Below are 14,423 nucleotides of genomic sequence, written 5' to 3'. Positions count from 1 at the left end.
AATGTAGTTGTGCAAAATGCTGTAAACATCATGTACAATTACAATGTACTGTACAATGAGGCAGTAATTGATTTATTCTTACTGTGGTGCATGCTGGGAAACACTCCAGCATTCCAACACTGCAGAAATCATGGGGTCAAGTTGGTGATGTGGCCCCTTGATTAGCAAGAAAAATAAAAAATGTCTTCATGACTTGATTCGGGAGTTACGACGAGTGACTGTCACGTGTGACTGACTATAGCTGTCGCTAGGACACAGAAGGGAGGCTGGAATTCACCAACCACATGTCGACACGACTTCCGACACTCACCTGTCAATCATCCCGGCGACTGATGGGCCAGCTGATGTCTACGCTGCCACCGCTCGCCCCGAGCTCTGACTAAGGCAGCCTGTAGCGGGGTTTGAAGTAGTTGTCTGCTTCTCCAGAGTAAAAACACTGATGCTTACACACTGTAAAATGAGAGGCCGATTGCCACAGAGCGAGTGTATGAGCCTTATTTCAGTGTAATAGGTCTGCTATATGGTTGGCTACACACACACACACACACACACACACTCTTGTTGCCCTCCTGAAGGTCTGTGCATTGTGCTGCTTTGTGCATGAACAGATGCATTGATATGGTAATATGGACAAAGAATGTTTTTTTTTTTTATTAATGTAATGCTGGAATTCACAGCCCCGAAACCATTGGCACAGATTGGAAAAGGAGTAAGCAGAGACGAAGACACTGAGACGAAAGAGAGCAAAAAAAGAACAAACAAAATTATGAGTGGGAGTTTGCTTTACCAGCACTTCTCTCAGATATTTCTCGGTTTGGCATCAGACCCCAATTTTTCAAGCGTGCAGCGGGGAACCAGGCCCCTGCCTCTCCATTCATCAAAGCCTGAAAAGAAGGTTATTAGAGAGCCACAGAGAGGGAAGGCAAGCCCTTCGCTCGCCTCTGATCTCTCCTTTTCATCCTTCGTTCTTCTCTTCCCTCATGAATACCTCTCTGTTGTGATGGACAGGTCGGCTGGAGCGGGGGCGGGGCCGGGCCTGCTTACAGCAGAGGACTTGACTGGAGGCGGAGACAAGCAGAGGAGGATGACCAATAGCCCTTACCACCATCTCAGTAGCACACAGGTTTGTAGCTAATCACTTCTAAACTGCTGAAAACAATGTGCTATGTTTTTGGAAACTTCATTTTAAATATGCTGTTATCGTGTGCAAATATCACAATTATGTGATTACTGTCAGATTTTGAATGTCAGATATTCTATTTGAAATTTCTTTAAATAGTAACGTGATTTCTTGATGTTTTTTTTAAATGCCACCTTAAACCTTGCTGTTATCATCATGCTTAATACTGTTTTCTGTCTATTGTCTATTATTAGTTGCTTTCACTCTTGCATGGTTAAATACCAGTAAACATTTTAAAAGTTATATCACCGTTGTCGGTTAGATTTGAAATGCTAAACATTCTTAAACTGGAACTCCGATGATTTTGAAATGAATTTTGGTGAAAGAGAAAAAGCATGTGGTTATGACACATTTAAAATATTTAGAAAAGGATTGGTTGAGGAACATCGATACTGTGCTGCCTTCTAAGCATTGTAATATTGCAACTTAAATTTTGCATGTGGTTTAATTCTCTTCCTATCTTTGTTTCAGATGAAGCCTCACTGTAGACCAAGAGGCAGGCCAAGACTGCTGAGCACAAAGTTTAAACAGAAAGCTTGCTCACAGCTGAAGCAGAAAGCCAAAGCCAATCGTGGATCCAGACTGATGAACTTGTTGTGTCACAGAGAAACCAATACACCAAGCGCAATTACAGAACATCTGTCCCGAGAACACAGTGGAAAAGAAGAACATATACATAATAGTAAAACTGGAGAGCACAGTGACACAGGTAAACAATAATATATGCTAGATGTATGTGACAAAGGTATTTTAACTGCATTAATATGTAGATGACTTTAGATTATTTTGACATTTTTGCTGTACCAAGGCTTTGTTGAACAATTTTTTTCTGTCCCAGCAGGCAGTGGGGCAGCAGTCCCCCAGGAATCAGATGGGAAGGGGACTATGATGAGAAGAGGTGCAAGGTCAAAGGCCATCCTAAGCTCCTCACTCCTGCCAACCCGATCTCAGCAGCTGCTATGCAATACAGCAGTTACCGATAGCAAACTAGAAGCTACAGAGAAGGGCATCTCTCCCTCCGACAGCGACACAGGTGAGTTATGGGCTGAGAGAGCTGCATCCTACCATGATGATCAGTGGATCCTCTAATTTCTCTGCTCAACTGTCATGGCATTAAAAAAATTAATGACACCTCCTCAGGCATGCATTGGGCAAAACCCAATCTGTAATGCTAGCCTGCATCATGCTGTGTTCAAGAATGCCACACCTACAGGGAAAAAAGCGATACCCTCCCTCCACTGCCCCAGTTCCGCTACATGTTTTAGTTCACATTCCCTGAAAACACACTTGTGTAAGTGAACAAAATGGAGATTAAGTAATGGTGGTAATGAACGCTAATGTGAGCTACGCCTGCGGTCGAGCTAGGCGGTGTTGACGCCGCTCTGTTAATTGCCCTGAAAGTTATCCTTTTCACATTTCACGAGCTTGCGAGAGTGTTGACGAGCGCCTTGTAAGTGACAAGTGTGTCAGCACTGTGCTGACACCCGACACTGTTGCCACCGTGCCATCTCCGCTCAATGCAAGACTCATAGCCCACAGACGGCATCTGCCAATACATATCTGTGACACCGAAGCATGCTAGGAAGAATTTGTGGGCATACATTGCAAGTCAAAAAATGTGGAATCACAAAGGTATGCTTTTGAAAGAAATTAAAATGTATGTGATCAAAAATACAGTACAAATTGCAAAATGATACAAAAACAGTGGCGCAGAAAGCATGAGATATAACATTATCTGAATATCTCAGTTAACTGACAGCTAGAATGCATGTTACAAACTTGCATAAATAATCAATTCCGGGGAAACTGGTACAAAATTGAAATAGAATTTTTAGGCATTTGGGAAAAACAGTGTTATTTTAAATTTTATTCAAAATATTCCCCATCTTAATGTTTCCATTTAGCAATTTGTGTGTAATATCCCAAGATTTGTTAGAATTTATAAGTTTGCATTTTTGATCAACTGAATACATCTTTCCTGACTTTATGTATCAGTTTCTTTAAAAAACATAGTTTTATAGTGATTCCAAACCTGTGAATCGTCCTGTAATGTGTGGCTGTAAACAGGAATCAGACACTTGTGGGAAGCAGAGATCTGGAGGTCAAACCTTTTAGTGACAAGACTTCTCTGACCACCACAGTTCCTGTGAACATTGACAGTCACAGCCACATTTGGCACCCATTCCATGAACTTTCAGTGAGAGAACTCATCAGGCTGCATTCACCATGACTGATTCAGATGCCCGCTGTGAACTGTAGTTCAGTCAAGATGTCAATGCATTCAATCGATCTATCATTTTCACAGAGGAGGAAGATGACGGCATCTATGTCAGCGAGGAAGGGGCAGAGGGCATCAAGAATCCATCATCTAAAGAGCAACTGTCTGGAGTCAGCTGTCCTTCACAGTGCTCCATCATGAAGCTTGAGGCCAATCACAAAGCCAAGAACAAAATGGAAAGACAAGGATTTGGTAAATGTTACATCTTTATTTAATTAGACATCAGGGATTGACAGATATCACCTTAGTTCACAAACACTAATTTTTCACTGTCACAATTAATGCTTTTGTGTTCCCTCTAGTGTCTATGAATGTGTCTATCAATAAAGAAGAGGTAAAGAGAAGGAAGGCCCCCTGTAGGCCGGCCCTGGTCAGTGCTGACCATTATCACTCAGAACAGGAGGTGGAGAGGAGATTGACTGGCCCCAAGTGCAGAGAGGGGTCAAGGGAGAACACCTTTGATCATATTAGGGTCCTCAAGACCTCACCTACTTCACGAGAAAAGACCACCAGGAAGAGTGCTGTGCTTCTTGGAAAGGTATATCCATTTTCTTGCAGTACTTTGGAAATAGGGGAAGCTACAAACAAAGCCTTGTGGAGGTCTTACTGTGCTAAAATGTTCCCTATGGTTGTTTCAGAGGAAAAGCTGTTGGTTAGAAGCGCTGTCGTCTCGGTATGATAACATCACATGGAGCAGACGAATCAGAAACAAGCAGGTATGGAATGTGCTCACTTTCCATGGAAAGTCAAGTCACCTTTATTTATATAGCGCTTTAAACAAAATACATTGCGTCAAAGCAACTGAACCGCATTCATTAGGAAAACAGTGTGTCAATATGCAAAATGACAGTTAAAGGCAGTTCATCATTGAATTCAGTGATGTCATCTCTGTTCAGTTTACATAGTGTCTGTGCATTTATTTGCAATCAAGTCAACGATATCGCTGTAGATGATGTGTCCCCAACTAAGCAAGCCAGAGGCGACAGCGGCAAGGAACCGAAACTCCATCGGTGACAAAATGACATCACAGCATGGTCCCTCAGTTAAAAGTCCCGCTGGTTAGGATAAGCTAGTTAAAACATCTAGTATTCAGCCCAAATACAATATTTACTGGTGAACAGCAATGCAAGATACTTCTGGGCTCATTTATTAGAGTTTTACTGAAAGTTGGTGTGATGTAGCGAGGCTGCAGCACCATATAGCTATTTACCCCCTGTAAAGGCCTAGATCTGTCTGCCTTGCCCCCTTGGCACCCATAAAAAGTCATTCCTCAGAGAAGGATTATGCAATCTCGCGTGGTTTGACCTGTCAGGGGCTCTCGTAAATCTGCTCAAGATAAAGATAAGACGGGATCCGCCTGCTAATACACAGGCTGAATCATGCATTGTTTAAATAAATCAGTCAAGAGATTTGAAAGGATTTACACCATAGGCATCAAGGCTGTCACCGTCGACCCTTTGTGAGGTCATCAGCAAGGCATGTGAGGGGACTTTGCCTGCCTAATCAGCAGGTGAGGAAAATTGACGCTCCGCTCAAAGGCTGTGATAGAGAACAAAGACACGCATCATTCTTCACCTGGGCCTAACCCTAGGCACACTTGTAAAATGCAAACCGAACAGCATCACCCCAAGTGACGAAACCTCCATCACATTAATATATGACAGTATATAAGTACCAAGGGCTGTGCACAAGAATGGACCTGTTAAGGTGCGAGAGGTTATGATATATTTGGACGGGAGTTTGAATGAATGTTGGAGCCCTGAATCACTCTCTCCGGGCCCATTACGTGTGTGTGTGTGTGTGAGAGAGAGAGATAGAGAGAGAGAGAAAGACACTCACATGCCATATCATAACTGTTAGCAGGCTAAGGGGCGTGCAGTCAGTCGTTTGCTGGAGAGCTTTGCTGCCGATGAGGGATTCCGGATAGATGACAACAGCAGCTTTTCAGAGGGAGATGAAGAAGAAGAGGAGGAGGAGGAACCAGAGCCAATTGGCAGTGCAATACTGGGTAAGATATTTACAAACAGACATGCATAATGCTGTTACATTTACATGCAACTGGATGCATGTCGAGACGTGCTAAAAATTGGATGCCCTCTTACTTTAATCTGTCTTTGTCGCAACTAGCCCTGCCCAACTGCATTCTCACCAAAGAAATCCTGAGGGATGGGCTGAAAGTGTTAATATCAAAAGAGGACGAGTTACTGTATGCTGCCTATCTACATACACTGGACCCACCTGATATGTAAGGCAACAAGCCTGTATTTTCAATAAAACATGGATGGATGGATGGATGAATGGATAGGGCATTGGATGAAATGATGGATCGATGGAATTTTGAAGGGATGGATGGTTGGATGGTTGATTACATTCAGAATTTAACATAATTAAAAAATCTTTCTTTATTTCTGTCTCTTCAGATATAGTGTTGTTGTTGAAGGAGAGCGCAGAAACAAACAGAGGATCTACTCTCTGGAGCAACTTCTTCAGGAAGCGGTGAGACCCTTTAAAAAGCTTCTTCAGGGGCTTTTTCCCCAAATACCTCCTCCATCTTCCCATACAGGCCTTGGGTAAAACCAGTTCCTCAGGCCAATCTCACAGGCTCTCACAGACCCCTTGCTCTCCCCCAGAGCACAATCAGCTCAAGGCTGGATCCAGCCCATCTCTGTAACTTTCTGCTAAAGCAGTTAAGAACATAGCATCTGGGGTTGTGTGAGTGTGTGTGAGTTGGTTGTCCTCCGATAGGCAGTTACTTAGCCATGAAGCATGTAAACCGCTATGATGGGTGTGTGGCACTATAGTCTAACTTTAGTAATTCTTTCACATTTGTTTTTTATTGTTTTTTTTTATCTCATTGAGCATCAAATTCATCTGTAGGGGAACATTTCAGCATCTGGTTGTGATAGAGAGAAATAGACAACCCAAGGAACTTGCTAATATAGCATTTTTTTTTGGCAGTACCCTTCATTAGCGGCTCCTAATGCTGTCCAGCAGTCCATTCGTCTCCTGCATATACAGTTTTACGTTGTGACTGTATATAGCTGTTCCTTATTAGTTCTGCGTGGTTCCCCAGGAGGACGTAAAGAAGAGCATGTTTTATCCCTTTTTTTTAATGTATTTATCTTCTTATTTAGGAACATCTTAGGGCTGAACTGCGGGTTATACTCACACGCATAGTTTATATAAGCCAACGGGGAAAAAGGGAGTTCATTACACACCGTAAACCAACAGCTCTTTGTCGGCATGCATTCATTTGAATACATTACATGCGTTACTTCTCTCATTCATCTCTCTCAGAATCATAGGCTGAAAAAAATAGTCTCCCTGCTTAGAGACCGCCTATCGCAAGCTCTCCCCACCCATCCACAGTTTCCCTCAACTCTCAAATTCAGTACAGTGCACAAAACATCAGAAGATATCTCTTCTTGATACAATCCACAAGCTGCAACACAAAAAGCTCTTGATTGTTCACAAAATGCAAAAGAAAGAGAGGAGGTTGTCATTTGTGTCAGTGTTGGAAGTTATTTGTGCATAGTTGTGGGAAAGATAAAGCTGGGAGAACAGAAAGAACAAGAGGGCTAATGTTATATTCACATTGAAGGCTAGCACAGGAAAAGCTTTGTCATTGAACGCTACACTCTACTCCAAACCATACTTGGCTGTATGTCACGACACAACAAATTAGACTCACCCATAAGCCTTCAGCAGTGTTCCTATGTGTATGTTTGTGTATCAGCAGTACTGGAACTAGTGTGGAATTACGAAGTAAGCACTATTCAGGTTTACATAAATTTTAAGTCAACATGAAACCAAAATTCTCCGTATTTATTTATTTAATTCAAAGTCATTCTGTCTGGCTCTGTTTTGGTGTATAAATCCCACTTTTCACAGTCCAATCTGTTAAAAAACGCTTTTTTGATGATGTTGACATTGAAGGGATAGTCCACTCTATATTGTGAGAGGGGAGCTGGCATCCTCACAATAAAATCATCGATTTAGGCATCTTTCACCTTTCTGCTCTTTTATTCCATTATTTCAAAGCAGACGCCCCATTCAGTGATGCTGATTTCTTCTCTTTTTATTTTGGTTCAGTATGAAAAACTGACTATGGGAACAAAATCAAACAACAGTCTCTTGAGAAAGATATACCCATGGTTATAATTGCCTTAAGGGTTGGGCCTCAAAGATATCTATGCTTTTGCAAAGTGGACGTCTCATGTTCTGCACATGTGTCTTTTAGCTAAATAAACGTGTTATGCTCGATAAGCTGCCTCTCTGCTAGATATTTAGGTTAATTTTTAAAGTCATCCATGTGTTTCAGGTTTTAGATGTACAGCCAGATACGGTGGAAATTCTGAAGGCTGGAACAAGAGTGTGTGCTTACTGGAGTGAACGCTCCCGCTGTCTGTATCCTGGATATGTCCGTAAAGGTGAGATCATTCTCACACGCAAACACACATGAAACAAGTCTCCATCAATGCTTAAAAGAAACCTACTGTAGATACTTTACATTACTGTTTCTTATGTATGTGGTTTAGAGCTGTACATTTTTTTTCACAGGTGGTCCAGGTGAGGAACAGAAGGAGGGCAACATCATGGTAGAGTTTGATGATGGAGACCGGGGATGGATTTCTCTTTCGAATATTCGCCTGCTTCCACCGGGCTACCAAATCCACTGTACGTTTTTGCAGATAAACACATTTGATCTCCAATATAAACGAAGAGTCTAGTGTTTAGTAATGCTAGACATTGTGCCAAGTTTCCATGCTTGTCATTAAGACTGTGCCATTGTTGATATACTTCAGGTGCAGAGCCATCACCAGTCCACATGCTCTCATCTAGCTGCGGCAGGAGGAAGATCTCCACTCTAGAGAAGATGACTCAACAGACTGATGTGTCCTCAGAGTGTTCCGCGAACACAGAACCCAGGAAGATTGTTATGAAAGCCAAGTCAGGTGCGAGTTGACAGCTGCATCATCCACATTCTTACAGTTTCCCACATTCAACATTGATTGGAATAAAGCTAATTTGGGTTATGTGTTTTAAACTGATGCTTTTTGCATGGTAAGATTAAAATCTCTCATAATTCACATACATCCTAATAGTGTTGTCATGGTACCAAAATTTCAGTATTCGGTACCGATACCAGTGAAAATCCACGGTTCTCGGTACCAATTTCGGTACCAAAGCAAAACACAAAAATATTACATTTTTTTCATTAAAATTAAAAAACTTTTTATCACTAAAAATAAAACCAATGCCATTCTTTATACTTATTTAAAATTGTGTTTAAAGTTTTCTACAAGTTATATAATTATGAAAAACAGTAAACAAGTTTCACCCAAATTTAATTTGTCTTTTAATTTATGAAATTTAAACACATTTTATTTTTGGTAAATAAAGGGGATTTGCTATTAAAATTAAAACATGGAAGAAATATTTTTAGATTTATTTCTTTAAAAAATAAAGTTTTATTTTTTCAACAGTAGTAGCAGTATCACATACATTTTGCTAAATAATAGTAATATTTAGTAGCACAAGTGTGAGAAAGCGACGGTGAGTCGTGCGCCTTCACACAGAGTTTACAGAGCATCAAATACAGGTGCGCTGTGCATACATTGACATGAATCGAAAAGTACAGATCGCTTGATGGATAGAGAACTCTGAAGCTCAGATGCTGAAATTAATGCAAGCGTCACGCGCTTCAGTCTATGTAGTAAACTTAACCCGCACGTCTCTGCCATTCGATCATTCACACAGAGATGCACAGAACATGCAGGATTCATTTTTCAAACAACTTTTGCAGCTTAACATTTACCAATATTGGTCCATATGGAGATATGATTTGTTTAAATTATTCTAACTTATGACAAATTCCGTGACTGTCCATATTTCATAGTTTCATTTTCATGACTGGATTTTGAGATTCCGTCCTCGTTTTCTGCTTCACGGAAATCATAGCGCTGTATGCGTCAAGAACCGAGTTTGAACGGGACCTCGGTACTACCGGTACTTAAAGAAACCTGGTTCCGTCACATTTACATTTTTTTTGTACAGACTTGGTACCGAAGTACCGGGTCTTTTGACAAAACTACATCCTAAGGTGTGATGTTTGACCTGCAATGAAAGAAATTAAAATGTTGTTTCAAAAGGAATGTTAAGAAATATCTATCCAACAAGTTTCCACAACAGGTTTTTGTGATTTATTGTTTTACAAAGTAATCACAGGGACTGTCAAAGAATCTTGCTGGGTAGATGTTTCTCAACCTCTTTGTCCCTAAGGACATGCTTCATTAATTTTCCTGGTTCTTGTTCCTGGAACTGACGCTCTAAAATACTTATTTAATTAATGTTTGTCAAGAGCCATAAAAGTGTTATCAGATTTAAGGTTGTAAAAAGGATTTTTTTTTTTTTAGTCCTTACATTTAATGACCTTGTGTAATTAACACATCTCCATTGATTAGACCAGTGCTTGGTTGATTAATGGAATGAGATGTATTTGAATGAACAAATGGATGAGAGAAACTGGCGTCCTACTTAAAGCCCTGAACTACCAGTCCAGCAGCTCTAACTCATCAGATGTTATCTGCAATAACACAAAAACATTGAGTCATCAGATGTTCCACTGACAGGCATATCTGTTTATATCTGTTTTCTCTAAAGGGCTAAAGGTAGTATCGTAGGAAGTGGAGCTTGGAAAATGCAAATAAGTTATCATTGAATGAAGGGTGGTTTTCCTGCATCCCCATAGCAATACCTTTGTTTGTCTCCCTCAACAGGAAGGCCCAAATCCGTCAATGCACCATCAAAGACCTGTGCATCTGAGAATGTGACTGGAACTGCTTCCGCTCTCCTTGGCTGGCCGGTTGCTGCAATGTCCAGGAGGAAACCCTCCATGGATTTGTTCCAGTTTAATGGGTTAGCAAAGAAAGCTCTGAGGGGAAAGGAGTCAGACATGTTCCCCTTACTTAGCTCCACCATGACCACTCCGGCCAAAGGCATATTCAGCACTTCCTTTGAGGTGGACTCCTTCAGCAGCATTGCAAATGGGTGTACTTCCTTCGGAAATCAGCAGTTGGCAACAGGTCTGCCTCTTGGACACAAGGGTGTCCCTGGATTACGTTGTAGAAAATCGGGAGACAGGAAGGAATTTCTGGTCAAACTGGACCATGAAGGGGTAACGTCCCCCAAGACTAAGAACGGAAAAGCATTGTTGCTTCTTGGAAACCCAGAGGTACAAAGAGGTGGAAGAATGGAAAAGGGCTTTGGAGCCAAAAGAATAGGGGAACTGACCTCAACAATGGGCTACTCCCAGTCTGTTCTTCTAGTCAAAGATGCCAAAAGGAACAGTTGCCATCTTCGCAAAAGTTCCTCAGGCATGCGTAAACACCCTCAGGGTCTCAGGCTTAGTGAATATGCAGATTATGGGCCAAACTGCCACAGCGACTGCCTAAGCTCCTATTCAGATATGGATGAAGATGAAGATGCCAGAAGGGCAGCAATGCACACATCGGGACGTTTTCTGTCCCGTCTTTCTATTTCATCATCATCCTCAGGGTCCTCCAGCGCATCTAGTTCAGGCTCATTGTCTAGCTCTAGCTTATGTTCATCTGATAATGACTCGTCCTACAGTTCGGATGAAGAGGAGGCATCACGGCTTTTGCTTCAGGGTTGCCTTTCTTCTCATCACGCATTGCTTCAACAACAACAGCAGCATCCTGAACCTCCGACCGCCCCACCACTGCACACTTTCGGAGCCAAAACTTTGACTATCTCTAATTCAAAGACTGCAGTCAGTAGTGCTACAGGAAAACCTCAGAAGAGAAAGGGGATTGCCAACAACACTTCCTCTATTGTGCAGTCCAAATCTTCCAAAGATTTCCCTAAAAAACAGAAGATACCATCTTCAGAGGGTCCACCCAACTCGTCCTCATTCATGCCAGGAAGGCAGCTGTGGAGGTGGTCTGGGAACCCCACACAGGTTATTTCTTGTCCCAGTTTTTCTTGTTTGACCAAAATGGTTGTAGTTTCCGAAAGAGTCCCTTAAACTTTACTTTTTCTGTCGTCAGAGACGGGGTTTGAAAGGAAAAGCCAGGAAGCTCTTCTACAAGGCCATTGTTCGGGGGAAAGACACCGTCCGAGTTGGTGACTGTGCAGTTTTCCTCTCAGCTGGTCGACCCCATCTCCCCTTCATTGGTCGCATTGAGAGTCTTTGGGAATCCTGGTCCAGCAACATGGTAGTCAAAGTAAAGTGGTTTTACCACCCTGAAGAGACTAAACTTGGAAAAAGGCAGCGGGATGGGAAGGTACAATAGTCACCAGAAGTCTTTTTTGATTTTGATTGACTTTAGGTAGATATTGCACACCTAAACCTACTTTTCTTCTCTCTTCATAGCATGCCCTGTACCAAAGTTCCCATCAGGATGAAAATGACGTCCAGACCATCTCTCATAAGTGCCAGGTGGTAAGCCGAGCTGAATATGAGCGCCTGAGTCGTATCAGGAAATCCAACAGCAACAGTCAAAATCTTTACTACCTGGCAGGAACCTATGACCCCACCAGCGGTCAGCTGGTGACGGCCGAGGGAGAGTCAATCATCTGTTAGCGTAAAAAAAGAATGGCTGAATGCACTACTGAAATTGTGAGATAAAATAAATGGCTGATAATCAGAGCCTGAACTGATAATCATTATGAATTTAACCCACAGCCATGGGTTTCTGCAGCCACTTTCATCTCTACTCTTGGAGAAACAGTAGATTATTGAATGGACTTTGGGGAGGAAAACTCGTGGTGATCACTCTATGAAGATTCCACACGCATGGAATGATATTTTAAAAACTTTTAGTGAAAAAGGCACTGGACTTGTTCAGAGTAGGCTATATAGCCTGAAAAACATGAATCAGAGCTGAAAAACACTGACTGTGTTTTTGGATTAGTGGAAAGTTCTTTTAGAAAGATCTCACTGGTTAAACACATCAAACTGATGTCCCCAGGACGTTTTGATATCCCAGCAGGACCAAATACACTGTTACTTTGTGGTGTGGTATGATCTGTTTGTTAATTTGTTCGTGTCTTTGCGTGAGAGGAGATGTGAATGAGAGTGTAATTTTTTGCTGTATGCAAATATGTGACCAACCATGCTTGTATGTAGAGATCAGCCACAAAAAAGACAAACAAAACAAACAGGAATGGGCGTTAACCTGGAGATTAGAGGCCTAACTGGTGTTTTAAATTTAATGATGCTTCCACACGAGTACGGTCAATGACCTCTTTTGACAATACCAGGGAATTTTTTATTTTATTTTTATTTTGGCGCTAATGATTACGTCAGTATATTAGTAAGTTGGTTTATGAGCAAACAAAAACAAACACAGACAAAAACAGAAGGAATGATTTTCCAGTCAAGCCATACACTTCTGTACCTCTTGCTTATCTTCTCATTCAGGTGCATAGTTGTACAATTGATTTATTTAATATATGTAAATATATAAATATATATTAAAAACTACAAACTGTAAATATAATATAAATGAAGAGAGACCTCTATTCCTCTTTATTGTGTTATTTTTTTAATATAATGAATTAGTTGTGATTGGGAGTTTTGTTTTGGGGAAAAAACAAAATGTATAGTAACATATTGTAAAAATGTATAGCCTGAATGCACTGTAAGTCGCTTTGGATAAAAGCGTCTGCTAAATGCATAAATGTAAATGTGTACCCTCTTCACTGTTGTATAGTAGAGAAGGGAGGGTTGGGAGATTTTCTGCTCATGAAGCAAACAGTAGAGCCGACACAATGCAGTCCAGTCAGAGGAAACAGGCTGTCTGCGTACGCTCTTTCATCTTTCTTTTGGAGTTAGATTTTGGCTTTGAAAGAATGGTTTGTTTCTATTGCATTTCATCATCTTTGTGTGATCTAATTGGTAACAATTTGTGTAAAAAGCTAACACTCTGTCGTTAAAAGTCCCAGGTCTGTATAGCACATGTGGAGGTGATTTTACCGTCCAGAAATTCTTTTTAAATACTGTCTAAAGGAATCTGGCCTCCAAAATTTCAAACCAAAGTATGTCCTTGGAATTACTATACTTCCAGCTGCAATAAATATGTAGACTGAATCATAAACAAGGGGCACTTGCAATGTTTTTGCCTGATACTGTACTTTAGATTAAATAAATGCTTTTGTGTTTGAAAAAAGCTAAAACATTCTCAAAAACATTTCAGCAATGTTGTAGCGAAGTGTCGGCCAAGGATTTTATGTCTGCAAGGAGTGGATATGGAAATGCAAAGAGTGAAAAGACACTTCCAGCACTTGAAGCCTCCTGCTGTCCTGTGTCACATGATCATGAAGGACAATCAAAACCTGTAAGTGATGGCAGTGTAATGCAGATCTAATCTAAAATATTGCCTCTTGTCACTTTTTCTTCCTGCTTTGGCAAAAATTGTTTTTTTTGTGTTTTTGTTTTCTCCTCCATTATCAATGTTGTACTCATATTTGTTCAATATGCAAGCCTGTACAGATTGTTCCGTGTTGGAATTGTGAAAAAGGACAGATATGCCTTTCAATCCTAAAGGATGACTTACTTTTTTAATGACATTGTTGCTGTTACACTGCAGAAGCTAAAGCTTTAAGAAATCTGATGTGAAAATAAATGTAATGTCACTTTCTGGGTCTATAAAAAAGAAAAAGAAAATTTGTATTTTTTTAAACAAACACTGGATTCAACGCTTGATATGGTAGCACTGGCGCCACTAGCGTGCCAGGAAGTTGGCCAAGCCTCAAAGGAAGTAGAATCATTGTGCAACCTGAATTTGAGACCCACTTGGAACTGATTTTTACGTTGGATGTTCTTTTTGACCTTGTGGGGAATATAACTCTAAGATATTTCCACTGTTAAAATTTGTTATTTATCTTAATTTTATTGCATTCGTGTTGCATTTAATAATAATAAATTTAAAAAATCTAAAT

The 14,423-nt window shown here is 40.8% G+C and overlaps 1 protein-coding gene across 2 annotated transcripts in view; it reads left to right on the top strand.

The window, feature by feature from the left end:
- Positions 1-12,957, top strand: part of LOC113099917 (BAH and coiled-coil domain-containing protein 1-like) — an 80,273-nt gene extending 67,316 nt beyond the window's left edge. Inside the window, exons 14-28 of one of the 2 annotated variants that reach the window (XM_026264830.1) lie at positions 1,009-1,123; positions 1,652-1,889; positions 2,019-2,213; positions 3,486-3,650; positions 3,761-3,996; positions 4,097-4,174; positions 5,322-5,466; positions 5,586-5,703; positions 5,879-5,954; positions 7,780-7,888; positions 8,019-8,135; positions 8,264-8,413; positions 10,238-11,439; positions 11,528-11,764; positions 11,854-12,957. In XM_026264830.1, the coding sequence (XP_026120615.1) occupies positions 1,009-1,123; positions 1,652-1,889; positions 2,019-2,213; positions 3,486-3,650; positions 3,761-3,996; positions 4,097-4,174; positions 5,322-5,466; positions 5,586-5,703; positions 5,879-5,954; positions 7,780-7,888; positions 8,019-8,135; positions 8,264-8,413; positions 10,238-11,439; positions 11,528-11,764; positions 11,854-12,063 (3,391 nt within the window). In that variant the 3' untranslated portion in view covers positions 12,064-12,957. Of the gene's footprint in view, positions 1-1,008; positions 1,124-1,651; positions 1,890-2,018; positions 2,214-3,485; positions 3,651-3,760; positions 3,997-4,096; positions 4,175-5,318; positions 5,467-5,585; positions 5,704-5,878; positions 5,955-7,779; positions 7,889-8,018; positions 8,136-8,263; positions 8,414-10,237; positions 11,440-11,527; positions 11,765-11,853 lie in introns of both variants that reach the window. The other variant, XM_026264829.1, reaches the window with a different exon arrangement.
- The last annotated feature ends 1,466 nt before the right edge of the window (positions 12,958-14,423 follow it).

This window comes from Carassius auratus, unplaced genomic scaffold (genome assembly GCF_003368295.1).
Source record: "Carassius auratus strain Wakin unplaced genomic scaffold, ASM336829v1 scaf_tig00217086, whole genome shotgun sequence".
Lineage (NCBI taxonomy): Eukaryota > Metazoa > Chordata > Actinopteri > Cypriniformes > Cyprinidae > Carassius > Carassius auratus.
Note: the sequence above shows the minus strand (reverse complement) of the source record. Positions and strands in the feature narration are given on the sequence as shown.